The sequence below is a fragment of the Dasypus novemcinctus genome, chromosome 21 (genome assembly GCF_030445035.2).
Source record: "Dasypus novemcinctus isolate mDasNov1 chromosome 21, mDasNov1.1.hap2, whole genome shotgun sequence".
NCBI classification, from domain to species: domain Eukaryota; kingdom Metazoa; phylum Chordata; class Mammalia; order Cingulata; family Dasypodidae; genus Dasypus; species Dasypus novemcinctus.
The window spans coordinates 49,269,103-49,295,173 of record NC_080693.1 but is presented as its reverse complement, the minus strand read 5'-3'; the positions used below and the strand labels follow the sequence as shown (position 1 = coordinate 49,295,173).

Below are 26,071 nucleotides of genomic sequence, written 5' to 3'. Positions count from 1 at the left end.
TAGCAGAAATCAGAGACCCTTCTAAATATTCATGCCAGCTAATCAAGGAAAGGTGAATTCCACAGTTACTGTGCTCTACCAGAAAAGGGACAGACAATCTAAACCTTCTTCCTAAGGGCCGTGGTCCACTGGACCTCGGTTTCCTCATCTGTGAGAGAGTCCCACTTTGATGTCACTCTTTACTCTGGGACTCCACCCAGGTCCAGCCTAAAGAGCCTCCTGGTCTCCTCACTTCAGAAACTCAGCATCCCACAGGGTAGTTAAGCTTACTAGTGATTCTAATTACAAAAATTCTCCTCAAACAATAAAAGTCTTCTATTGAAGATTGTGAAAGAAGAGGAAGAAATAGGGAAATATAAGAAGAGTAGATGTTAATAGCCAGAACAACGACTGATTAAACCCAACCCTTTCCCAATATTGCTGCAAAATGGCTAGTATTCTCTCTGCCACATGTGCTGCTGAGCACACTCATTTTCCAGAGGGCTCTTCCTTCAGCTCCATACCAGTCAAGATATGGAAACAACCCTTTTTTTTTGGGGGGGGGGGTGATCATCCCAAAATAATTTTCACAAGGCATTTAGGGAGTGTTGGACTTCACTGAAGTTTTGAGGCTTTGGAGTTTTACATAGTAAAATAGAAATAAACAATTGAGCACTGAATATTAAGCATCCCTGTAATGAAGGGCTCTCCAACACGCAGCCATCAGGAATTTCTCCCTATTCTCCTCTCTCAAAGAGAGCCCTGATACTTCAAACTCCCTTCAGCTTACTTTATTCTGTTGTGTATCTGATTTCACACCCTCTAGGTTAACTTTGCATTTGCAAATACTCATTTGTACATTCTGTTAAACAGAAGGCCATCTGCTCTGGGTTTTACCTTTAGCAGCGCAAAGGAGTTAAGAGAGGTCTTTGAAATTCCACCACATTATGTCAGAGAAATACCTAAGGAGCAGTGTTTCTCAACTTGGTGGGGGCGGGAAATAGTGGAATAGTAGCATCTGGTAAGTAGAGGCCAGAAATGCTGCTGAACGCCCTGCAGTGCATAGGATGCCCCCCACAACAAAGATTTATCTGACCCAAAATACTGAAGTTGATGATTCTTCTTATAATTTATTTTCCCACTGATATAAATAAATTTGTCTCCCTTTAGGAATCAGAAGAGGCTAGTCCGTTTGTGTTTTAAATAATATTTTTTCTCCATGCTATGTTTGTTTAAAAATAATTCGAAAATAAAGAAAGAAATAGTTGACATTTGTCTTTCTTCAGTTGAGGTAATTGGGTATAGAACTTCTAAATATGGTCTCTGTTTCCTGAGGAATAATTATATGGCCTCTAGATTCTTAGCAATGGTTACTTTTACTAGATAATCTTCCCTTTCATAGATTTACTTGTTAGGATCTTAGCAGTTAAATGACCCAATGGCAACTCAAATTCAGCATGTCTAAAACTATTGCAGCTACAGTTTCCCGCAGAGCTTCATCCCTTCTCACGTGAATTCTACCTGCTAAGGAGTTCAGCCTAAACCTGCTCCTCCTCCCAGATTCCCCTTTTCTGTGGGGGACTTGTTGCACCTACTCAGTCCCCCACAGTCACCCTAATCCCCTGCCTTCCAGTCACCCCACATTCAGTCAGTTCCCTGGTTCTGGGCACTTTCTCCTGAGCTCTGGGACTCCTCCTCCTCTGTCTCTCTGTCTTCTCACCTCCCCACCCCGACCCTCATCGCTGCCTCTTCCCTTTCTCTGCTCTACTTCATCCACACTAGGTCAATACTGCGCTTCTTTCTACACTTCTTTCTGCACTTCTGACTACGCTTTCTTTCTCCAGGTTGCCCTTGGTGCCCTCCCTGCCATCCAGCACTAACCTGCTACCGGGGAGGTGTTTTAAACAAAGCAAACCCAGTCATCTCTCTCCCCTATTTTAGAAACCTTTAAGTAACCTTCTTAACATTCAGGATAAATTTAAACCTTTTGTTACAGCCAAGCTCCTGAGGAGCATGGGTGGGGCAGTGGCAAAGCCAAAGGACACACTGGGCTCTCAATCACACTGGGACTTGCAGACAGGAGAGAGTCTCTCTGGGGGCAGCAGTCCAGAGAATGAAGAGAGCACTCCACAAAGGAGGGGGGAAATGAGGGCCAATATAAAGGGTCTCAGAACAAAGACATTTCCTAAAAGAGTTTCTGCTAGGGTCACAGAAAGCACATAAATGGGGTCTGGTGATGTTACTCTAGGAAGGAATTGTACAGTCTGGAGAAAATTACAGTGTCCAATACCATCTGCGCATTGTTCTCCTATGAGAAGGTTTGTTGCATTTCAGTTTGTGTCCTGGGGCATGCAGGCGCTGCATCCTGAGGGCTGAGTTTCCCTGGGAGGAGGCGCCAGGGCTGGGGGCCCACTGGATCCCCACACCTTTGATCTCCATGGAATGATGTGACCAACTCTTGCTTATCTCTAGACCTACATCTCATCACTCTTCCAAATGAGATTCTTCAGTCTTGCTACTGCGAGCTGCTGAGCGTTGCCTGGGCACATGCCCTGCCTCTGTGCCCTTGCATGTGCTGTGCTCCACCTGGAGTGCCCTTTCCCACCTCTCCTGGCTCATGCCTGCTCCCCTTGAAAGCTCAGCTCACGCAGCTCCTCTGGGAGAGCTTCCTAGATCACCTAAGCCTTTGTTCTCCAAGTGTTTCCCTCAGCTGCTCAGCAAGAAGAGCCTTCGGTCATACAAATGTGGAACATTCCTCCTGAAATTTACAATAAATAATAAAATATCACAAGTTTTATAAAGGACTGCAGTAAAGAGCTGAGCTCTATCTAGCTATCTTTAATCCAGTATTTCTCAAATTTACTTGAACATTTAACTTTTTTCTCTCTCTCGCAACCTATTATCACACTTTTTTTGGAAAAAAAACCTGCCTTCATCTGAATTAAGAAGGACTTTTTTGCTCCTGTTATACTCTGGGCGTAACTCAATCGTTGTACTTGTCACACATCACTGTAATTATAGATTCGTTTTCTGATACCACTCTCCTGTGCTAGACTGACTGCAAATGCCTTGGTGACAAAATAATCATCATGTTTTTGTCAATGTTACAGGCCCAAAACGTAGAACATATTTTAAATATCTAGTATGTATTTGATAAATGAATAAGTTAATGGCCAAAAAGACCATTTATTTCTTGCTACGGATAGCTAACACATATATAGACATATTTATAAATCAAATTATTTTGCCTAAATATTCTCAATATCCAATACAGAATAAAATTCATAAATATTGGCACAGTGTCTGAGAGTGCCATGCATACATGAATTTCCTAATGTCCTTATCCTGAAAATGAGGGTTTATTTCTCCTTTCATATCATGTTTGCATAAGCCTGGAAATGTATTTATTGTTTTAGGGATGAGTTTTGGATTTGTTGCTGTTGCTTTGCATTTTGTTTTTGAGAAGATTATAACTAAAGTATACATCAATTGTAAGTTATTTGGAGTCATTCCTTGCCCCAGTGGTAGCTATTTAAAGCCAATACAAACAGGCAGAACAATTTTAGTGAAATTCTTAGGCGAATCTTAGTTTTTTTTATTTTTTATTTTTTATTTTTTTTAAAGATACTTAGATTACACAAAATATTACACAAATGAATATAAGGGATTCCCATATGCCCCACTCCCCATACCTCTCACCCTTCCCCACATTAACAACTTCTTTCATTAGTGTTGTATATTCATTGCAATTGATGAACACATTTGGAGCATTGCCACTAAGCATGGATTATAGTTTACATTGTACTTTACACTCTTCCCCACTCAATTCTGTAGGTTATGACAGGATACATAATGACCTTTATCTGTCATTGCGACATCATACAGGACAATTCCAAGTCCCAAAAATGTTCCCATATTACACCTCTTTTTCCCTTTCCCTACCTTTCATACCTCCAATGGCCCCTGTCTCCATATCAATGATATAATTTCTTCCATTGCTAGAATCATTATAAATCTATAGTAGAATACCAGTAAGTCCACTTTAGTCCATATTTTATTCCCCAATCCTGAGGATTCTGGGATGGTGATGCCCACTCCACCTCTGTTTGAGAGGGGGCTTGGATCCCATACAGCTGATGGATAGGACTCCCTTGCTTGCAGTTGTAGACTCCGTTGGTTCCTTGTGTGGTGGTTGTCCCTCCTCACCTCCTGTTAGTTGTCCTGGGTGAGTCCAATGAACTGGAGAGTAGGTGTTGCAACTCTGCTGAGGCTCAGGGCCCAGCTAGCACATGGAAAGTCAGAAATTCATTTCTCTTGGATGTACACCTACCACTTCCAGCATCAACTATAGGTTCAAATAGAAGGGACCAGAAGAGGCACGTGTAGAAAAATCACAACTGAGTCCTACTTTGTCACACTCATAAACACAAACTTCAAAGTAGGGCCCACTGGCAAGGCATCAAACTCCAGAGCTATCTGCCATGACTGTAGGACCTGGGTATCTCCAGAGCCCTCAGGAGCCCCACTATTTGGGGTAGTATTTACTTTGGCAGTATATGAGATCCTGCTGAGATGTGCACAAGCATTATCTCTGGGATAACCTCTTGACTCACTTTGAAGTTTCTTAGCCATATAAGCTCATTTATCTTTACCTTTTCCCTCCTTTAGTCAAGGTCTTTTTCTAGTTGCATTGCTACTTGGTGCTTGATAGTAATCCCTCAGTTCCAGGGAGGCTTATCCCAGGAATCATGTCCCATGCTGGGGGGGAAGGTAAGGCATTTATATGCTGACTTTGGCTTAAAGAGAGGCCACATTTGAACAACATGGAGGCTCTCAGGAGGTAACTCTTAGGCACCCTACACCACTAGGCTAAGTTGCAATTTCAAGAGCAAAGGCTTATAAGCATAATCGCCAATATCAAGGGAGGGCCCATCAATGGACCATCCTTCTTCACTAGTCATTGCCCTGTACTTGGGGAATTGAGCTGTTCCATGAGAATGTGGCAGAACTCCCCAGGATGGGAATTCACAATTCTTTCAGTTATTATGTGGATCTCCTCCCACTGTGACACTGCCCCATGAACATTTGGACATATTTATATACTTTATTTGTATGCCCCGGTGAACTTCCTCCCATGTATCCCCCATCACTGACCCTTCTGTGGTCTAAAAGTTCTTCAAAAATTAAGCTAAGAATATCGCCAAATACAATTATAATAATAGGAAAATGAAATAATAATTATAGGTTTAAACATAAAATAAAATACATAATAATTTAGAAAAATTAAAATAAAATTTTAAAATTGGGATATTAAAAAAAATGAAAAATATTTTTAAAAAGTTTTTTGGTATCTTGCCTTTCTTCACTGTATTATCTGTTGCCCTGTATGTACAATGGCATTTTCTTCCATTTCTTCTCCAGTGTCTTACTTTTTTCATTTTGTTTTCAAAGAAGTTTTAGGTCACATTAAAGTCACATACAGAATACAGGGGACTCCCATATACCCAACATCCTCCCCCTTTTCCCACCTTCCCATATCAATAACCTTTTTACATGTGGATGGTACATTTGTTACAACTGATACACAAATATTAAAACTTAGCCATTAACCATGATCAATGGTTTACATTATGGTCTACACTCTAGACCATATACTTTCATAAATTTTTTAAAAAATTTCTGTCCTCTTTCCCCACACACACAGTTGTCTGCTCTTTGTGTCCATTCACTGTGTGTTCTTCTATGTCTACTTGTATTCTTGTCAGCAGCACTGGGAAACTGCATCTCTTTTTTGTTGCGTCATCTTGCTGCATCAGCTCTCCATGTGTGTGGCGCTACTCCTGGGCAGGCTGCACTCCTTTCGTGCAGGGCAGCTCTCCTTACTGGGTGCACTCCTTGCACCTGGGCTCCCTGTACGTGGGGGACACCTCTGCGTGGCATGGCACTCCTTGCATGCATCAGCACTCAGCATGGGCCAAATTACCACACAGGTCAGGAGGCCCTGGGTTTGATCCCTGGACCTCCCATGTGGTAGGCAGAAGCTTCATCAGTTGAGCCAAATCTGCTTTCCCTTTTATAAATTTTTGAAGAAATTCAACATGACCTGTATCCATCATTGCAAGATCATGGAGAACACTTCCATTGTCCCCTAAACACCCCTCTTCCATGCTCTAAGGCACTAATATTGCAATTAGAAACTGTATTCTAGTTCGAACAAGCCAGTTGTTATGTTATCTAGGATGTTGATTTACTCTCATCAAGCCCTGTTTCCTCCTGTGCTGTCTGTGAGGGATGGTAGACTTGTTCTCTGTCTTCAAAAGGTAGTGTGAGAAAAACAAAAGTTTGGAAAAAGATTTTCCATGTAAACAGTAACCAAGAAAAACTATCCTAATATCAGAAAAAATAGATTTTAAATTGAAAGCTATTATAAGAGACAAAGAAGAACCCTATATAGTAATAAAGGGGGAATCCACCCAGAAGAAATAACAATCATAATTATTTATACACCTAACAACAATGCCCAAAACACATGAGGTACACACTGGCAAAACTGAAAGGAGAAATAGAAGCCACAACAATAATAGTTGGAGACTTTAATCCACTATTCTCATCAGTAGAGGGAACATTTAGACAGAACATCAATAAGGACAGAGAACTTGAATAATATGATAAATGAACTAGACCTAACACATACACAGAGCATTGCACCCCAAAATAGCAGGATATACTTTTTTCTCAAGTGCACATGATCATTCTCCAGGGTAAACCACATGTTGGGTCACAAAACAAGTCTCGGTAATTGTAGAAAATTGAAATTATACAAAGCATCCTCTCTGACCATAATGGAAACAAACTGGAAATCAATAGCAGGTGGAGAACTGAAAAATACACAAAGATATGGAATTTAATTAACATACACTTAAATAATCAGTGGGTCAAAGAAATTGCCGGGGAAATCAGTAAATATCTTGAGATGAATGAAAACAAGAACACAACATATCAAAACTTAAAGGATGGAGTGAAGGCAGTGCTGAGAGGGTAGTTCATAGCCCTTAAACACTTAAAAAAGAAGAAAGATGTAAAATCAAAGACCCACCTGCACACCTGGAGGAAAAAGAAAAAGAACAGCAAACTAATCCCAAAGCAAAGAGAGGACAGAAGTAGCAAAGATTAAAGAAGAAATAAGTGAAATTGAGAAAAAAAAAAAAAGAATTAGCAAACCAAAAGTTGGTTCTTTGAAAAAATAAATAAAATTGGCAAACCCTTAGCTAGACTGACAGAAAAAGAGTAAAGATGCAAATAAATAAAACCAGGAATGAGAGGAGGAATATTACTACTGCCTCCACAGAAATAAAAATGATCATAAGAAGATACTACAAGCAACTGTACTCCAACAAAAAAGACAACATAGATGAAATGGACAAGTTCCTAGAAACACATAAACAACCTACACTGGCTCTAGAAGAAATGGAAAAACTCAACAGACCAATTCCAATTAAAGATATTGAATCAGTCATCAAAAATCTCCCAAAAAAAGAAAAGTCCAAGACCAGTTGGCTTCACAGGTGAATTCTACCAGTTATTTCAAGAGGAATTAATACCAATCCTGCTCTAACTCTTCTTCACAATTGAAGAGGAGGGAGCACTACTGTGATATTTTGAGACTGTATTTACCACTGAATAGTACGTTCTTAAAGTGAATCCATTACTATGGGGTTGGGCCCATTTTCAATAGGATCTTTTGGTGAGTAGGCTCTTAATTTAAGATGTGAACCCACCTCATTCAGGGTGGATCTTAACCCTCTTATGGAATCCTTTATGAGAGAAAGAAATTCAGACATAGAGAAAGAAAGTCACAGAAGCAAGAAGCTGAAAGAGAAGGGAGAGACAAGCAGACTGTCCCATGTGCCTTGCCATGTAGGAGAGGAGTCCAGGATCACTGGCAGCCAGTCTTCAGAAAGAAGGTGTTGTCTTGATGATGCCTTGATTTGGACATTTTCACAGCTTCAGAACTGTAAGCTTCTAAGCTAATACATTCCCATTGTAAAGGACAACGAATTTCATGGTATCTGCTTGAGCTGTTTAGCAAACTAGAACTACCTAACTCATTCTATGAAGCCAACATCACCCTAATACCAATGCCAGATAAAGATATTACAAGAAATGGATAAAAGGTGGGGGGGGGGGAGGGGGGAGGGAAGATACTACAAGAAAAGAAAATTACAGGCCAATTTCTCTTACAACTATTGATGCAAAAATCCTCAACAAAATACTTGTACATTGAATTCATCAGCATATTAAAAGAATTATATACCATGTTCAAGTGGGTTTTATCCCAGGTATGCAAGGGTGGTTCAACATAAGGAAGTCAATTAATATATATATCACATTAACAAAACAAAGGGGGAAAACTACATGATTGTCTCCATTGATACAGAAAAGACATTTGGCAAAATCCAGCCTCCTTTCTTGATAAGAACATTTATAAAAATAGTAATAGAAGGAAAATTCCTCAACATGATGAAGAGCATATATGCAAAACCTACTACTAACATCATACTCAGTGGGGTAAAAGACTGAAAGCTTTCCCTCTAAAATCTGGAACAAGACAAGAATGTCCACTGTCACCACTATTGTTCAAAATTGTACTAGAAGTTCTAACCAGAGCAGTTAGGGAAGAAAAAAAAAAGGCATCCAAATTGGAAAGGAAAAAGTAAAACTTTCACTATTTGCAAATGACATGATCTTATATATAGAAAGTCCTGAAAAATCTACAACAAAACTACTAGAGTGAATGAATGAATTCGGTAATGTGGCAGGGTAAAAGACCAACACTCAAAAAGTGATACTGTTTCAATACTCTAATAATGCGCAATCTGAGGAAATCAAGAAAAAAAAATTCCATTTACAATAGCAACTAAAAGAATCAGATATGTAGGAATTAATTTGACCAATGATGTAAAGGACCTGATGCAGAAAACTACAAAACATTGTTAAAAGAAAATAAACAAGTGGAAGGAGATTCCATGTTCATGGATTGGAAAACTAAATGCCATTAAAATGTCAATTCTACCCAAAATGATTTACATATTTAATGCAATCCCAATCAAAATTCCAATAGTCTTCTCTGAAGAAATGGAAATACCAAGTATCACATTTCTTTGGAAGGATAAGCCAAAAATATCTTGAAAAAGAATGAAGTTTGAGAAATCACACTTCCTGATTTTAAAGCATGTCACAAAGCTACAGTGGTCAAAACAGTACGGTATTGGGAAGTAGCTGTGGCTCAAGCAATTGAGATTCCATTTACCAAATGGAGGACCTGGGTTCAATCCCCAGGACCTACTGGTAAAAAGAAAAAGAAAAAAGAAAAAAAGCCATCCCAGACCTGCACAGAGAAGCACAAGGCCCCTGGGTGGTGAAGCGATACACCAAAAAAGATGATGATACAACCAGATATAAAGAAAACAACAGCAACATGGTATTGGCACAGGATAGGCATATTTACAATGGAATTGAATTCACATTCAGAAATAGACCCTCACATCTATGACCAATTGATTTTTTTACAAGGTCACCAGAACCACTCAATTGGGAAGAAAAGTCTCTTCAACAAATGCTGCTGGGAGAATTGGATATCCCTATGCAAAATAATGAAGGAGAATCCCTATCTTACACCTTGTACAAAAATTAATTCAATTCATCAAAGACTTAAATATAAGAACCAGGACTATAATACCCCTAGGAGAAAATGTAGGGAAACATACCTTTGGTATCTTGTGACAGGCAATGGTTTCTTGGACGTTACACCCAGAGCACAAGCAATGAAAGAAAAAATAGATAAGTGGGACCTCCTCAAAGTTAAAACCATTTGTGCATCAAAAGACTTTGTCACAAGAGTAAAAAGACAACCTACTCCATTGGGGGAAATTATTTGGAAATCACATATCCAGTAAGGATTTAACATCCAGAATATATAAGTAAATCCTACAAATGAACAATAAAAAGACAAATAGCCCAATTAAAAAATGGGCAAATGACTTGAATAGACATTTCTGCAAAGACAATATAAAAATACTTAACAGGCACATGAAAATATGCTCAGTATCATGAAGTTATTAAGGAAATGCAAATCAAAACCACAATGTGATATCATTTCATGTCCAGTAGAATGTCTCCTATTAAAACAAAACAACAACCACAAACAGAAAACCATAAGTGAGAGGATGTGGAGAAATAGGAACACTCATTCATTTCTGGTGGGAATGTAAAATGGTGTAACTCTTGTGGAAGACAGTTTGGCAGTTCCTCAGGAAGCTAAATATAGAAGCACCATATGACCCAGCAATCCTATTACTAGTTAATAGTACAAGTATAAGAACATTCTTTCACAAACTATAACAATTGTACCACACTAATATAAGGTGTTAATAATATGGTGGATTATGGAAAAATATACCTAATGTAAGCTATGGATGAAAGTTCATAGTACTATGTGTATTAGTCAGCCAAAGGGGTGCTGATGCAAAATACCAGAAATGGGTTGGTTTTTATAAAGAGTATTTATTTGTGGTAGGAGCTTACAGATACCAGGCCATAAAGCATAAGTTACTTCCCTCACCAAAGTCTATTTTCACATGTTGGAACAAGATGGCTGCCAACAGCTGCAAGGTTTCAGGCTTCCTGGGTTCCTCCTTCCAGGGTCATACTTCTGGGTTCAAGGTTCCTTTCTTCCCAGGGCTTGCTTCTTCCTGGGACTGGCTTCTCTTTCCTCTTGTGAGCTTACTTCCTGGGGCTCCAGCTTAAGGCTTCAACATCAAACTTCAACATCAAAACTCCAAAATAAAAAAACCGTCATTTCTGTCCTTTGCCATGAAAAGGACATGAGTGGGGACTCAACACCCTAATGATGTGGCCCAGTCAAAGCCCTAATCATTACTTAATCATGCCCAAGTACGGACCAGATTACAAACATAATCCAATACCTATTTTTGGAATTCATAACCATATCAAACTGCTACATACTGTATTAATAATTTTTCTTAAATTGTAACAAAGGTAACTACTGTTAAAAAGTTAATATAGGGAAACGGACTTTGGCCCAGTGGTTAGGGCATCCGTCTACCACATGGGAGGTCTGCGGTTCAAACCCCGGGCCTCCTTGACCCACGTGGAGTTGGCCCACGCGCAGTGCTGATGTGCGCAAGGAGTGCCCTGCCACGCAGGGGTGTCCCCCGCGTAGGGGAGCCCCACGTGCAAGGAGTGCGCCCGTGAGGAGAGCCGCCCAGCGTGAAAGAAAGTGCAGCCTGCCGAGGAATGGCGCCACCCATACTTCCCGTGCCGCTAATGACAACAGAAGCAGACAAAGAAACAAGATGCAGCAAAAAGACATAGAAAACAGACAACCGGGGGAGGGGAGGGGAATTAAATAAATAAAAATAAATCTTTTAAAAAAAAAAAAGTTAACATAGTTACAAAAGAAGTGCTATCATCAGTTGTAATGAATGTTACGCATCAGTGCAAGGTGTTGGTGGTGGGTGTCTTATGAGAATCCCGTGTTTTATGAGTGATCGGTCTCTAAACCCACAACTTCTCTAAAAACAAATTAATAAAACGTAATCTGAGGGAGCAGGTGGGCTCAAGTGGTTGAGTGCCTACCTCCCACACGCGAGGTCCCGGGTTCAGTTCCCAGTGCCTCCAGAAAAATAAATAAATAAATAAATAACAAGCGGAACAAAGGAAAAAACCAGCTTAGGGATGCTGAGATGGCTCAGTGGTTGACCACCGGCTTTCCACATACAAGGTTCCAGGGTTCAACCCTGAACCTGATAGACGAGAACGGAAGGGGAAGGGAGGGGAAAGGAGGGGACGGAAGAGAAGAAGGTAGTGTGAGGATCACATGAGATGATAAATGTGAAAATGCTGTGTAAGCGTGAAAACTTTTGCAAGGTACTCCCAAGTAAAATGCAAGTCCCTCAAAAGCGGAGCCCATCCCTCATTGATTACCCCCCATGCCACACACACTGCCTAGAACAAAAGAGATACTCATAAATTCTGAATTCATTAACTCTAATAATGAAATGATAAAACATTAGCCCTAAAGCTATGTTAACCAATGGTAACAAAATAAACATGAATTTAAATGTCAATATATATTGTATTTATAGCCTCTCAACAAAAAGCCTAAAACCAATGAAACCACACTCAAAATGTGGTTTGTGGATCAGTAGCCTTGTCAGTGCCTAAAAGCATATAAGAAATACAGGATTCCAGTCCTCTCCTAGACCTTCTGGCTCAGCACTGCCTCTGCACAGGATCCCAGGTGATGAGTGGGCACATTAATGTCTGAGACGCACAGGCTTGGTGAGCGCCCTTTGCAGCACTGCCCACCTGTGCATGGCTAGCCAGGATCTAAAAGGCTCCCTTTTTATGTAACTTGAAAAGAACTGCTATACCCCACATGTGCCGGGAGCACCACCAGGATGTGGGTGAGGCCACATCCATCAGGACAGGTGTTTCTTTGTGAGTGAGCCTTTAGGGGAGAAATTAAAAGAACTCTGAAAGAAAATAAGGTAAATTACCAGGAAGTCGAGAGAAGTTATTACAAAGGAACAATATGAGTGAAAGAAAGAATTCTTGGAACTCAAAAACATTGCTGAAATCTGAATTAGGTATTTTGAAGCTCAGATGGAAGAATGATCACACAAAGAAAAACTCAAAGAAACAGAAATTATAAGTGCAAAGTGAAGCATACATATGGAGGATACATTCTATTGTTGGTAGAGGGTGAGTAGGTTCAACCTTCTTGAAGAGTAATTTGGACTTGCCATCTAATATTAAACTGCATATATCTCACAATTCTAAGAATCTATCCCACACTTAAAGAGCATTCATTAAAACACAGCCTTAAAATCCTTGCTCAGTGCATGCTTATGTCTGAGTATAATGGTCTATGCATATATATAGGTTTGCATAAGCAGATAAAAACAATTTAGAACGATACCCCCGTACTGTTGATAGTAATTACCTCTTTGCAAAGGGACTGCAACATGGGGCAGGGTGTTCACTTCTTTAAAAACAAATCCGTGGGGTTGTAAATTGTTTTTACTGTATTTTAATGCTGTTTTGTATTTTTCAAATTTTCTGTCCCGATATTGCTTATTTAATTAAAATTAACTGTTTAAAAGCTAGAAAGCAATTAAAACACAAACAGCCAATTAAAAGTAAACATGATAAGGAAAACAGTGGAAGAGTTCACTGAGGTCTTGACAAAGGCACAGAGTCAAGGCCAGAAAAAAAAACAAATTCCAAAACCATAAGGGAAGGCAAGAGAAGTGGTAATAAGAATCTTAAAACACCATTCAAAGAAAACTAAAAACTACTGTTAGGAAAATTAAAAGCAGTAATGCAAAAGCAATCTATTTAGACTTTTTAAAAAGAAGAGCCCGCTATGGGTCAAATCAGGGCCCAAAGTCAGAGACAAAAGAGGCCAGAGATGGCATGTGCACCTCTTATAACTATTTAAGGAAATAATGCAGAATATTTTGATCCAAATGGAAGGCACAATTCTTTGTACAATAATTTTTCAGTTCAGACTTACGACAATCATAAGCCGAGTGCTTATGGTCAAGGTTTCTGCCAAGTGCTTTCTATGCATTATGTCCTTTAACCAGCATAAGAATCTAGTTCCTTTTTATAGAAAAGACATTAAGACATAGAAATGTTAGATGACTCACTAAAGGTCATACTGGAGGTTAATGGAAGAGCCAAAACTTGAATTCCTGGTCACTCTGATAGCGCAGCCATTTCCCCCAGTGTGGGAGCCATGGGAAGAGGCCCTTGGACTCTCAGCAGTCAATCTCTATGCCTGCAGCACACTACCTCAGATTGAGGACACTTGGTTGAAGTGAAGAAGAGAAACAACTGCCATTCACAAATTGCTGCTGCTGCTGTTATTATCTGACAACTGATATATTTTACCCTAAGTAAAACCTACATCAGTTCATTCTTAAATTCATTTACCAGGTAATTTAAAAGACTTTTGCAAGGCAAGTTAATAATCCCCAGCACATCTGGGATAGAGAACAGGTATTCCTACCACAGCATTAAACAAATAAAGTTAACATACAATAGCATTTATTCACCATTAGGAATAAGAGATCTGCCACTCCCCCTTGGAATTTGTGCTCTTGGACATGTAGGAATTAGATTATTACATATCATAAAAATGGATAGGTAATAGGATATTTGACTCTACATTATATTCCTTTATTACAAACATGCTATACTTGCATGGGTGCATCTTTTTACATCTTTTCACAAAATTTTGAACAAGCACACAACTTAAGCCAGATGTTTCAATCCGCATAGGACATTCAGAAATTCCTGAGAGGTCTATTCCTTAAAGAGTGTCAAGTGTAGCTTATGGATCTCAAACCAACTGGGATCAGCCACAAGAACCAGGAGCAGAAATCGAGATAGATGGGTGGTATGGAGAATCCTCTGGTTGAGTGCTTTGGTCTGGAGATCTGCTGCTGCTCCAAGGCTCTCAATAAAGAACACAGTTAAAGGCAGACTCCAGCGGTCATCAGAGTTCATACGAAAGTGAATTCCTGACATGGGGCCCAAAGAAGGCACCCAAAGGCTTTGGGCCAGGAATAGCTCCATTCTGGTACTGGCTCAGACATAGGTGCTACCATGAACTGATCTAAGGATGAGAACTTCTGGCCTTGCACATGTTCTGAGAGGGGATCAAGGGGTACTCGGTGTGTGGGGCACAGTGCAAAAAGCCAACAATAGCCTGATTGCCAGAGGTGGGAGAAGAGAGGCTAAGACTTGTTTAATTAAAGTTTTCAGAATTGTATAAGAAGGGTCCCATACATGGTCTTTTAAAGATACTTTCATGGTTGAAGAACAGATTTTCTGCTGAAAATAATGCAAATGTGATTTTGGTCTCTTGCTACCTCGCAAGAGCCAGCTCCCTCCTACCCAGGGCCTGTGTCCTTGAGGTTGATGTCCTTTTGCCTGCTGTTCTCCACATTGAAGGCAGGAGATGAATTATTAGGGCTTAGCACAGTGTCCTGCACATATCAGGCACTTTAGGGACATTTGCTGATGAATTAATTAATCATTTTAAGGGCCCTCTTCTTTCTTTAAGAACGCAGGTTTCCTTTTTCTTTTGTGGAAATAAGCTTAAAGAAACAAAGATGAGTTTTTATTTTCTTCCGTGATCTATAATAAAATGCAGAAGGTTCTTAATTGATTTATTTATTTTGTACCTCAAATGATTTGTACCATCACATCAGGCAGCTATATCATGCAATCTCCAGGACAGCTCCGAATAGTTTTCAAAGTAATCAATTATATTGCTCTTGTCCACTGAATCCGTGTACTAAAAGACAATTTTCTTTGTTCAAATACTTTTGTGTCTAAAGAAGAAACTGTTATTTAAGGCAGTAGTAAAAACTTTCCCTGGTGAATTAGAGTATTGTAAATTTGTTTCCTAGCAACATGTTCCTCAAAGGGGAAGAGAGGTACATGACTTCAGAATTTTCTGCACACTTGCTTGTTTGGAGGGGCGAGAGATGGGGGGAATGTATGTCAGGCAGTGGCCAGGGCAGTGTTCCTAACTTCCTCCAGTTAGTGACAACATGGAAACTAAAAAATTCAGTACAGTGAAAATATATGGATCACCTACCTTGTATGAGGAACTCTGCAAGTTGAGTTTTCCATAATCCCTATTCTTTGTTCACCCAACAATTCATAAATTAACAATTTGTCAATCTATGACAAACCACCCACAGCCATTTCCGTGGATAGTAAATGAGGAATTAGGTGACTTGCTAAAACATTTAGAGATTTTTCAATTAGATTTTATAATTAGTCTCATATGCTGCAGTTGTTGAAATGAAGATTGGAGGAAGGCAATCTTGGGAAGAATGTGGGACAAACAATGGTATAGCTTTGGCTGCCAGGGCCTTCCTACATCTGATTTCATGAATTTATCAAATAGTCTTGATTTGGTTATCCAAATTGGCCTTCTTGTAATAATAATAACAATAGCACTAACCACACTAGTTAGGATTTATGGAGCCACTATTATTATTTCTGTCAGTCTCAGAGCATTGAATCAATTTGCCAAAGTCACACTATGAAAAGCTGGCAAAGCTTGGAAAGATATTGCTCCCTGAAGTGACTAAAACTGACTTTCTTATCCAGATCAATGTGGGTGGCATGGCAAGATCTTTCCATCGGTCTGAGGCTACGATGACTTGAATGTTCAATCTTGAATATGACCTGGACCTGTTTGAATCTCAGAATGCAAATAGTTCATGTCAATCATGAGGACTTAATGACATCTTTAATTAAACATACCACCCTGAAAAGTACCCATTTGGAAATACCCACAAAAGACAACCCCCCAAATGGATTTGGAAGCAAATGAATTTCTGATGGGCTGTCTACACTAAACAAATTGCCTGCATAATTGGCAAATTCCTTCCAAGCATAGGCACAATCTAATTGTTCCTCTCTTTTCATTGCCATCTTGACTAAAGACAAACCTGGCATTGGTTTTAATCCTTCCTGTACACCCCCAAAAGCTTTTTATTTCTTGGAAAAGAAAACTATCCACTTATCCCAATGAGCATGGTTTGAGAAAATCATAATTTTCAGAAGGAGTTTCGTTGAATGGAACAATGTATAACAAGCAGGCCTACCAGAACAAGGTACAATGTCAATACGAAACAGAAACTAGAGACTAATGAGAGTTTAAGCACTGAACTAGGCTAGGCTACTGGGAGTCTTTGTGTTTCTTCTCACCAGGCTTAGTCCTGGAAGACTGGATCTACACATGAGCACCATGTAGTTTGGGATATGCAAAGCCAGGGAGCTTGGCATGAAATGACACATGACAGTTGACTTCGATGTTTTCTTATGGGCTACAGTTCCCTGTACCTCCAAGAAGAGTTCCCATTGAATATTTTTTCATCTCTAGGCTTTTCATGCTTTTGGTCATTGACTCTATATTTGGAGACAATTCCATGTCTTTTTTCATTTTGAACTGGTAACAGTACGATCTTTCTAACATACTTTTTCTCTCTTTGTTTCAGCGGCTACCCTTTAAAGGCAGGCATTTCACTTGCAGTAAAATGTAAGTACATTACCTCTTTGAAATGGTGTCTACTCTCAGCTGTGATTCCTAAAACCGCCTCGGCTTTCAGACTCCCATCTTGCCTGGCTGTATTTTTAAAACCTGGCTCAACAAATGCAGCCACAGTTTGAATTTAACATTTCACATTTGATATTGCATCTAAAAAGCTAGAAGAAAGTGAGGAGCAAAAAATTAGGCAATATTCATTTGGACATTGTGATCACGTGACCCCAAACACTTGCATATTCAGGCCCTCTCCAAGAGCTGGCTGACTAATTTATTACCCTTTGCCCAATTGCTTGTCACCATGCAGTCACAGACTGTTTCTTGTTTAACAGCATGGTTGTTACCTTAATAATCCCTGCCTGTGTGTACTGCTTTACCGCCACTCTGCAAACAGTGTTCTTTTCTAGAACTAATCTCTGGTGTATTATGTTGCTTTTCTCTTGGTACTCCCAGTGCCCATATCCATGCTACAAACCCTTATATTCTAAAAGACCAAATATAATTACACTACGTCTGAACTGGCAGTTCTGAGTATGCCTTTTGGAATTAAGATACGAATTTTTCTTTTTTAATAAAATGAAATTTATAAAGATTTTAACAAAAAATATGAAAGTTCCATCTGTCTGGAATATTTTTATAATGCCTAAGTTCAAAGAACAGGGACAGATTTAGATTCAATACAAAGGCACTAGCTGTTCAAAACAAGCTTAAAAGGTCGTGAGTTATTTGTCACTCCAGAGAATAAGCACGAGATCAACAGACAACAAGGGAGAGGGTTGAACCAGGTAAACCAGGAAGGGTACATCAACTCTTAGATCCTGATTCACAACAGAGGGTGCAGCTTCCAACAGAGGATAAATCTCAGCAGTCACTGAAGCATTTAATTAGACATTCTTAGACCTATCTGAACTTCAGAGATCTTACTTGTATTATACATGTTCTGCTAAATGCTCTTTTGAATTAGACAATCCCTGAGAAAACTATATGTAGAGCTGAAATGCAAGAAAAACTTGGCTTTTGCTGATTGCCCTGACTGATGTATTTTTTTTTTTGCTTACTCTCTAGAATAAATTGATCCCACTGTTATACATCAAATATTCAAACGTTTTAGCACAAGAGACATTTACCCTCAAACTCATTTAAATTTTATGTCAAAGTGTTACGAACTCCCTGGAATTTTTTAAAATGTCGATCTCTGTATTATATTGCTTTGGCTCTTCATTGCATTATCAAGGCACCTGCATGTTATGAATGTTTTAAGCAGCTTTTCCCAATAAAGTCATGTTAGATTTTATAAGCTGACTCCCTTTTCATATGCTATCATGAGTATCTTATTTATACAAATGTTAACTTCTGATCATTTTCTTTCTTTTGAACATGGGTTGTTCAGGGAAAACAGCCTGTGTTCCTGCTCATTCATACTTGGTCGCTCTTTATCACACCATTACTGCCCACTGCATTTAAATGGTTTAATATTAAATACTAAAATATAGCTGGTATATGTTCACATGGTGAAAATTAGATTAAAGGCAGTTACTAAGGCAGCATTTTAAGTCATTATATGAAATATGTAAATATAAACACATATATGTTTAGTCCAAGAACTTTTGATCAAAATTTCCATTAAAAGCACCCTTTGTCTGGGAGGTGGGGATGGGGAGGCCAGGGGACACTGGCTATTTTACCTTAGAGGGGTCAATCTGTGATCATTTTTTCTCAAGGACAAGAATTCTGGGTGACCTATTTTACTAGTAAATATTCTGAGAAGTAAATGTGGTCTAGGATTTTACACCATCCAGACAAAATGGATCTATGCACCCCTCTTTGTCTTTGAGGAACTGGTAGAATGTTAGTCTGACCCATCAAGCCAAGGAAACCATCGAAATCACCAGGCAATTGTGACAGGTTCATCTCGGTAGCCAGGCTTGATCAGCCTCTCTGGAGTTAGCATTATTGGTACTGATGATTGTATTATACAACCAATACAAATGGAAAATGATCTAATCTAATCAGCACTCCATTCAGAAGAGGCTTATAGCTCTAGTGAATGGCAGAAGGCTGGACAATGAAGTGTACAGGCAACTCCAGCCCCACTGGCAGAAAATAATTTTAGCCAAGTCGGAAAGATGGGCCCAGTAGAGGGTAAGGGCTGGATGACCAGAGGAACTACAAGTAAAACTTAGAAAGCCCGTTTTTATATACCCAGAAGTGACTCTGAGAATGTTAGTTAACCCCTTAGTAGCTTTATATGGAAATTTTTTTTAGAATTCATTTGGCAAATGGAAAACATGTTTCCTGCCAAAGTTAAAGACTTCTTGTTGATAATCATATAAGATAATGTTTCAAAAAGTATTTTACAGTTGAAAAATGCTTCATGTCTTAAAGGGCTTCCTATTACACTATCAGAGACTCTCCCTGTTTAAGTGGGAGTCCCTGGGACTCTGGTAACAAACTTTGGGCCTTAAAATCAATACTGTACAAGAGAAGAAAATAGGATCCTATTGGTCCAAAGCAGCCCCTGGAAAGACTTGTACCCATATGTTTTGTTTCTTTTCAACGAAATGTCTGGTGGAAGAGAATTGTCTTCTGGGTGGTATGGGTGAGAAAGTTGCCAAACAAACCTGAATTATCCAGAGGCCTGTAAAATGCGCAATTGCTTTTTAAAAGGCATGGTGATATTGTGTGTTCCTTTCGATTTTTGGCAGTAACGATTTTCTGCAATTTGTGGTTTTGCAATTTCTCTTTACACAGACAACACCCTGGCTCTCATTCAATGCCCTGTTTGGGGTGGGGTGGGGGGGCAGGGAGCAAAGAGAGAGAGATTCCCTGGGGCTCTGGCCCATTCCAGAGAAAGAAGGAAATGTTAATGAAATAAGTCAGAAAGAATGCTTGAGACTAGTGGCAGCTGGTTGGCTAGCAAGAAAGCAACAACTTTTAATAAATTGCTTTAGGGTGGCTGGGATTTTATCTGGGGCTCTTGACGGTGGGGCTGCTACAGGGTGAAGGTCTGTTCCCTTTAGCCCTGCCTGCCTCTCCGCTGAGCTTTGTCTGGCTTGCCATCTCAGCTTGGCCCCTTTTCTTTCCTCCTGTGTCCCACAAGCCCAGAGCAGTCTCTTCTTCTGCCTCCCTCATGGCCTTTTCTGGCCTTGGCAGGGTTTTCCTTAAATACTTGGTCTCTAAGTGTCCACGTGCCAATTGCATTCATTTGCTTTATGTGAATTACCCCAAGACCCAGGTGCCAGAATTTCTTGCCTTTTCTTCCCCTTCCCCATGGCTGAAACGCCCTTTTCAGAGAGAGGTCTGTGGCCTGGGGGCAGTGCACAACGTAGGGTTGATCTAGGCAAAAGAAATTTGTCCTCTTTCTATTCATCACGTCTGGAAAAGCTTGGCCACCTTTTGTTTGCTTTTGTAATGGCTGCTAGGCACTGTGCTGAAGGGTTTAAGGCTGTATCCAGCATCAACCTCGTATTCCTGGTCTGTTCAGTACTTCGTATCAAAATAACCCTGCATTCCCCGCAGAATGGATTTTGAGGCTTCTGTCCCTATGGGGCAGGCTTTCTGGGAACAAAGGCAATCCCGTGGGCCACTGTTTCTTCTCTTGTCATGACCTGAATGTGACTGCTTTTTTTTGCTTCTATGAGGGATATAAAGGCAATTGCTTCTCATGTGTTTATATTGTTTCCGCAAATTGAGGTGGGGGAGAAGGGTGGTGAGCTCCTTACATGCGTGTGTGTTGTAAAGGTTTAGGGAATTGTCTCTGTTACAGCCTCCTAAATCATGAGGTTTTCTTGGAGGACATCTTCAGCATGAGGCAGTTCAAAGGCAGCCCCAAGCAGTCTTCCTCGGAACACCTCTGGGATTCCTCCTGCTCCCCATGGGAACCCGATCCATTCCTAGTAAGGCAGCCCTCAGAACTTTCTTCTGCTAACCTGAGATAACCTCCCTGTTACTCCGAGTTTTTTGTGCTGGATCTGCCTTCTGGAGCAGCTCATTAAAAAACTGACTCCTTCTTCCACATGACAACCCTCCAAATATTTTGGAATCTGATCCCCTATACTCTCTGAGTCTTCCTTGTCCAGGCTAAACATCCCCAATTCTTTCTCCACTCTTCATATGACTTGGTTCAGTTATCCTTTCCAGTTGTCCCAGTTACACTTTTCAGTGTTCCTCTTAAAACGTGAAAGCCAAAACTGAAAACAAAACAAAACAAAACAAAAAACAACTACAGAGATGGCTGAGCATCAAAGAGCTCAAAAATAAAAGAGCTCAAAAATAAAACAGCACAAAACCAGCAAACCAAAAAACTCTCTTGGTCTGGACATGTTATTACTATTACTACAACTTAAGAAATTTAAATAATAAAAATTTTAATAGCACTTTAGTCCTTAGGTTCATCCCAAACCTAGTTGTGTTATGTTAAAGTATAATAACAGGTTTTATAAGTCCTGTATATGTACGTACTTGGTTTTGAATACTATGAAGACATTTACATTTATCCCTGTAATATTTACTAGTTTTAGAATATCACTGGCAACTATTAGGATCCTACTGAATTTGAATTATTTTAAATCTTGTCCCAATTTTGGGTAATCCACATATTTGATTTGACTTGAAGCATTCAAAACATAGATAAGAACACTGAATATCTAGATTTTAAAATCCTCAAAGGAATAATTATGGTTTATTCATTTTTGTCTCTCCTGAAATACCTATAACATTCTCTTAAGCAACTAGATGCTCAATAAATATTTTCATTAAATCAGTTAACAAAATCAGATACGGGCAGCTTTCCAGTACCCTGACAGAGACCTGTTATTTGATATCAGTAATCTTAAGAGCCTAAGGGAAATAATTCTTACACTATATTGCTAATGCATGGGCACAGGTGATTTTGTAGCATTACATAGTTACATAGTGTGGCATCCAGGCTAGATTGCTTGGATTCAAATCCTGATAGACTTTGCTATCTATATGCCTTGGCGCAAGTGACACCACCTCTCTGGCTCTTTTGCTGACCTGTAAAATTGTGATAATAAATTATTTCTATCTTCTTTATAAGGTTATTATGATGTTTAAATGGATTGTTCCATGTAAAGAATATAGAACAACTGCTAATCTATAGAGAATAATTACCAGTAATAATTGTATCAATGATTCTTTTGTTGTTATTCTCAAAATATGCTAGTGTTGTTGTAGAATTTGAGAGAGGTTCAATTATTTGCATATAGAGAGGCCAGGACTCAGGAATGATTTTGAGAAGGAAAAATGGTTTATTGACGGATGGCCGGACTCGGGAGCTTTCTCTTTCAATCCCGAGCCTGGAACAAGATTTTTGAGTCCCTTTTATACAGAGAGGAAAGGCCAATTGGTCCTTTTGTTTCAGTTCTCAATAGGCTTGAATTAGCACATATATCTTCCACATCTTAGGTAAGCTTTTAGCATCGACCTTAGGTATTCTAAGTAAGCTTTTAGCGTATTTGGTTTTCATTTCCCCTGAATACTTAAAGTTTATAGACCTTGTATTGTTAAACTGTTTCCTGGGACTGGAGTCCTTGCAATGGGACTGCAGCCTTTTATCATCCCACACCCACAAGTCACAGATAGTTTAGGTTATCTCTGAAGAGACAAAGAGCCTCCCACCCATAGCCCACATCAGTGTAACTACTCTAACCTAGGAGGAATGGAGGAAAATTAAGCATAACTTGTTCATAGTAAACCCATATTGACTCCAAATAATCATTTTATTGTCAAAATGCTTATGTAACCTGAATATAATATGCTTCATGGCATCAGTTCAAATATGCATTCAAAAGAAACACAAACATTTGGAAAGATGAAAAAAATGTAAATTTTTACTAAAATCTCTCAAAAGAGAATTACAATACCTTCCACAGCAAAATATTCTGGAGATATTCTTTACCCAAATTCCTCACAGTAACTACTCAAAAATCTCTCCTATCTCTCTCCCTCCTGCTCTGTATAATAAAATACCAGCTTGTGGGAAATATTTGAGGAAATGAGGCTCAAAGTCTTTGTTTTTCCTCACTTCTTCTTAATCAGGCACAATTCTCCAGGTTTACCTGTTTGTTATTTTCTGTCTCCAGCATCACCATTTCCGATGTAATTTCAATATGACCCTTCCAGGCTGCTTCCAGTTTTACATGCTACCATTCCCTGAGCAGTTCCATGAAACAGGTAAATGCCTAACAACCAGTTCCCTGAAAAATAAAATAAGTAAATACAAATTATATACATATATACACATACACACAGATATATGAGCTTATTATAGTTTATATAAACTTACTACCTATACCATATGTATATAGAAAGCTTTCTTATGTAATGAATGTGCAGCATTTTGGGGTGTAGGATTTCTGTTTTAGTAATGGAAGGTGGTGAAGGTACTGCAATATTGTGAATCTGATTAATCCCATTGGCTTGGGAGTGGTTGAAATGGGAAAGTTTAAATGGTATATACATTCTCAATTTAAAAAAAAAAAAGAGCAACTAAAGAGACAATTACAATTAAATGGAGTACAGGACCCTGGTTGGGCTCTACCAAGGGAGGAAATAAGGCTCAAAGGGGAGGCTCAAAGGGATATTACTGGGATATATTCAAAAATTGGAATGCAGACTATAAGCTTTATATCAAAGTTAAATTGCTTGAGCTTAATAACTGCACTTAAGGTGGTTATCTAAGTGAATATCCTTGCTCTTTGGAAAAGTTCAAGGCAGTATTAAGTGTTCTAGAAGCTTATTGTATACAGCCTACACTCAAGTGTTCATAAGATCAATAGACTGAAAGAGTAATATGGCAAATATGGCAAAAATATAAAATGGGTTGATCTGGGTATCTGGGGGTGTGTGTGCAGGGGCATGTTGGAGTTCTTTGAATGGTGTTTGTATTATTTTTTAACTGTAAGTTTGAACATATTTCAAAATAAGAAGTTAAAAAACAAAAGATTGAGAATAGCTTTTCTAGATCCACACCTTCAGGGTCTGAGAATCACACTAAAGCTATAAAGGATGCCCCTAAGCCATCTGGTATGCTGGTTTCACACAAGGAATGGCTGTTTGGTTATTTATTAAAGGAACAGGAAATCTTACCCAGCTATTTACTATGCGTCAGTAATATACTTATTACAATATGGGGAAACTGCACATGTGCAGAAGTTCTACAGAAGCAACCAGAAGAAATTTTTTTTAAAAATCAGACATGTGAAAAGGTGGGGATATGGTATTCAATGGACACTACCTCTCATTAATGAAGATTACTAGACTGGCAATCCTTGCACAGCAATGTCAGAAGAACCAAGGCAATGTGTGTTGGAGGCAAAGGCAAAGAAGGATGAGAGAAACAAAGAGTAATTAAAGGATTAGGTTTAAAGAAAAAGATCATGTGAGGAAACAAGACCAGAATTACCCCAAAACATCAATCCTTTAAAAAATGTTAATTGAGTCCTCTCCATCCCACTTAAATCAAGGTAGCCTGGGTAGCTAAGGGAAGAAATAGGACTTACATGCATAGTTAATTTGAGTGTAAATATAAACCAGAGTTCCTGGGGCTCTATATCTGTATTATTACATTTGGTATATAATGAACTTTAAAAAATCAAGACCACAAATGTCTGAAGTAAAATAGCTTTTGAAAATCAATTATAAATAATTTCTAGGTCTGATATGCAGACACTCAAACATCTTATCAGTATGAAGATGATTTTTGAAATGTAATAAATATTTTTTATTAAAAAAATAATATTTGCTGTATATTTTTGGTTAAATGACTTTTATTCGGTTAGGAAAGATCCTTTCCATTCCTTGTTTACCAAGACTTTTTTAAAAAAGAACAATTATGTTTAAATTTATCAATTAATTTTCTGCATCTGTTGAGATAATAATATGGTTCTGTTCCTTTAATCTATTCTTGTGATAGGTTATAGTCATAGATGTTCTCATGTTGAACTATCATTGCACTCCTGGCATAAACTCTACTTGGTAGTGATTTCTAAAAATACATTGCTACACAATTTGCAAATATTCTTTTTATACTTTTATATTATGTTCCCTTGTAAGAAGGGTCTATAATTTTCTTTTTTGCCATTATATTCTTCTTTATATTTATTCAGCATTGAGTTTCTTTGTGCTTTGGAAATTTTATTTAGATCTTATTTTCTCTGAGAGTTTCCTTTCTGTCCCTCCCTCCATCCCACTCTCCTCATCCCTCCTTATCGAGGGGCTTTGCTATTGCCTGTACTCGGCTCCCACCCAGGACTTCCAATTCAACCAGAACTTTAATAGGGTCGCATGTGCCTGCTCCACAGTGAGACTGCGTCTAGCCAAGGTCCAAGCCACCAAGCAGGAGATCACTAAACTAAGCTGCTGCCAGAAAAGCTGAGTCTGTGTGCTCCAGCCTCCCTAGGCCACAACTACAGTCTGCTAAAACAATTGATAACAGTCTTTTTCTGCCTCTTTGGATAAGCTGAGAAGACTCACATTACCTCTTGTTTTCAAGCTGTGAGCCCAGCTCCTGGTTCCCACTCGATATTAAGCATTTTGGATCCCCAGAAACCCCAGGCACTGAACGAACTCCTAGTTCCCCCTGATTCTGGTCTCCCTGGACATGATTCCACATGGAAGCCCAAGCCCGGCTGGCCTCCGACTTCACATCCCACGTACTTCTTTGCTTTTCTGTTTTATTTTGCTCTGCAGGGTTACTGATTTTGTGAATGACAGTATCTTTTTAATACTTGATTTAGTTGATTAAATTGAGCTCCATAATATATGGTTTTCTGGGAGAATGAACAGATAATTAGTAGAATTTTTTTAAAAAACAGAAAAGGTTATAGAAATAAGAGGAAATCCTTGTATAAAGATGGTATATTGTTTCTACGGAGAAAGTCCTCCCTTTTCCTTTTGCCAAACTAAATCTTA

General features: G+C 39.0%; 1 protein-coding gene across 6 annotated transcripts in view; it reads left to right on the top strand.

Moving 5' to 3' along the window:
• Window positions 1-26,071, top strand: part of ANKFN1 (ankyrin repeat and fibronectin type III domain containing 1) — a 411,393-nt gene that overhangs the window by 132,121 nt on the left and 253,201 nt on the right. For all 6 annotated transcript variants that reach the window (XR_011646850.1, XR_011646849.1, XM_058283928.1 and 3 more), the window contains exon 2: window positions 17,091-17,131. Coding sequence is in view for 2 of the 6 variants with exons in the window: in XM_058283928.1 (XP_058139911.1) it covers window positions 17,091-17,131 (41 nt within the window). In the remaining 4 variants the exon portion in view is untranslated. The remainder of the gene's footprint in view (window positions 1-17,090; window positions 17,132-26,071) is intronic.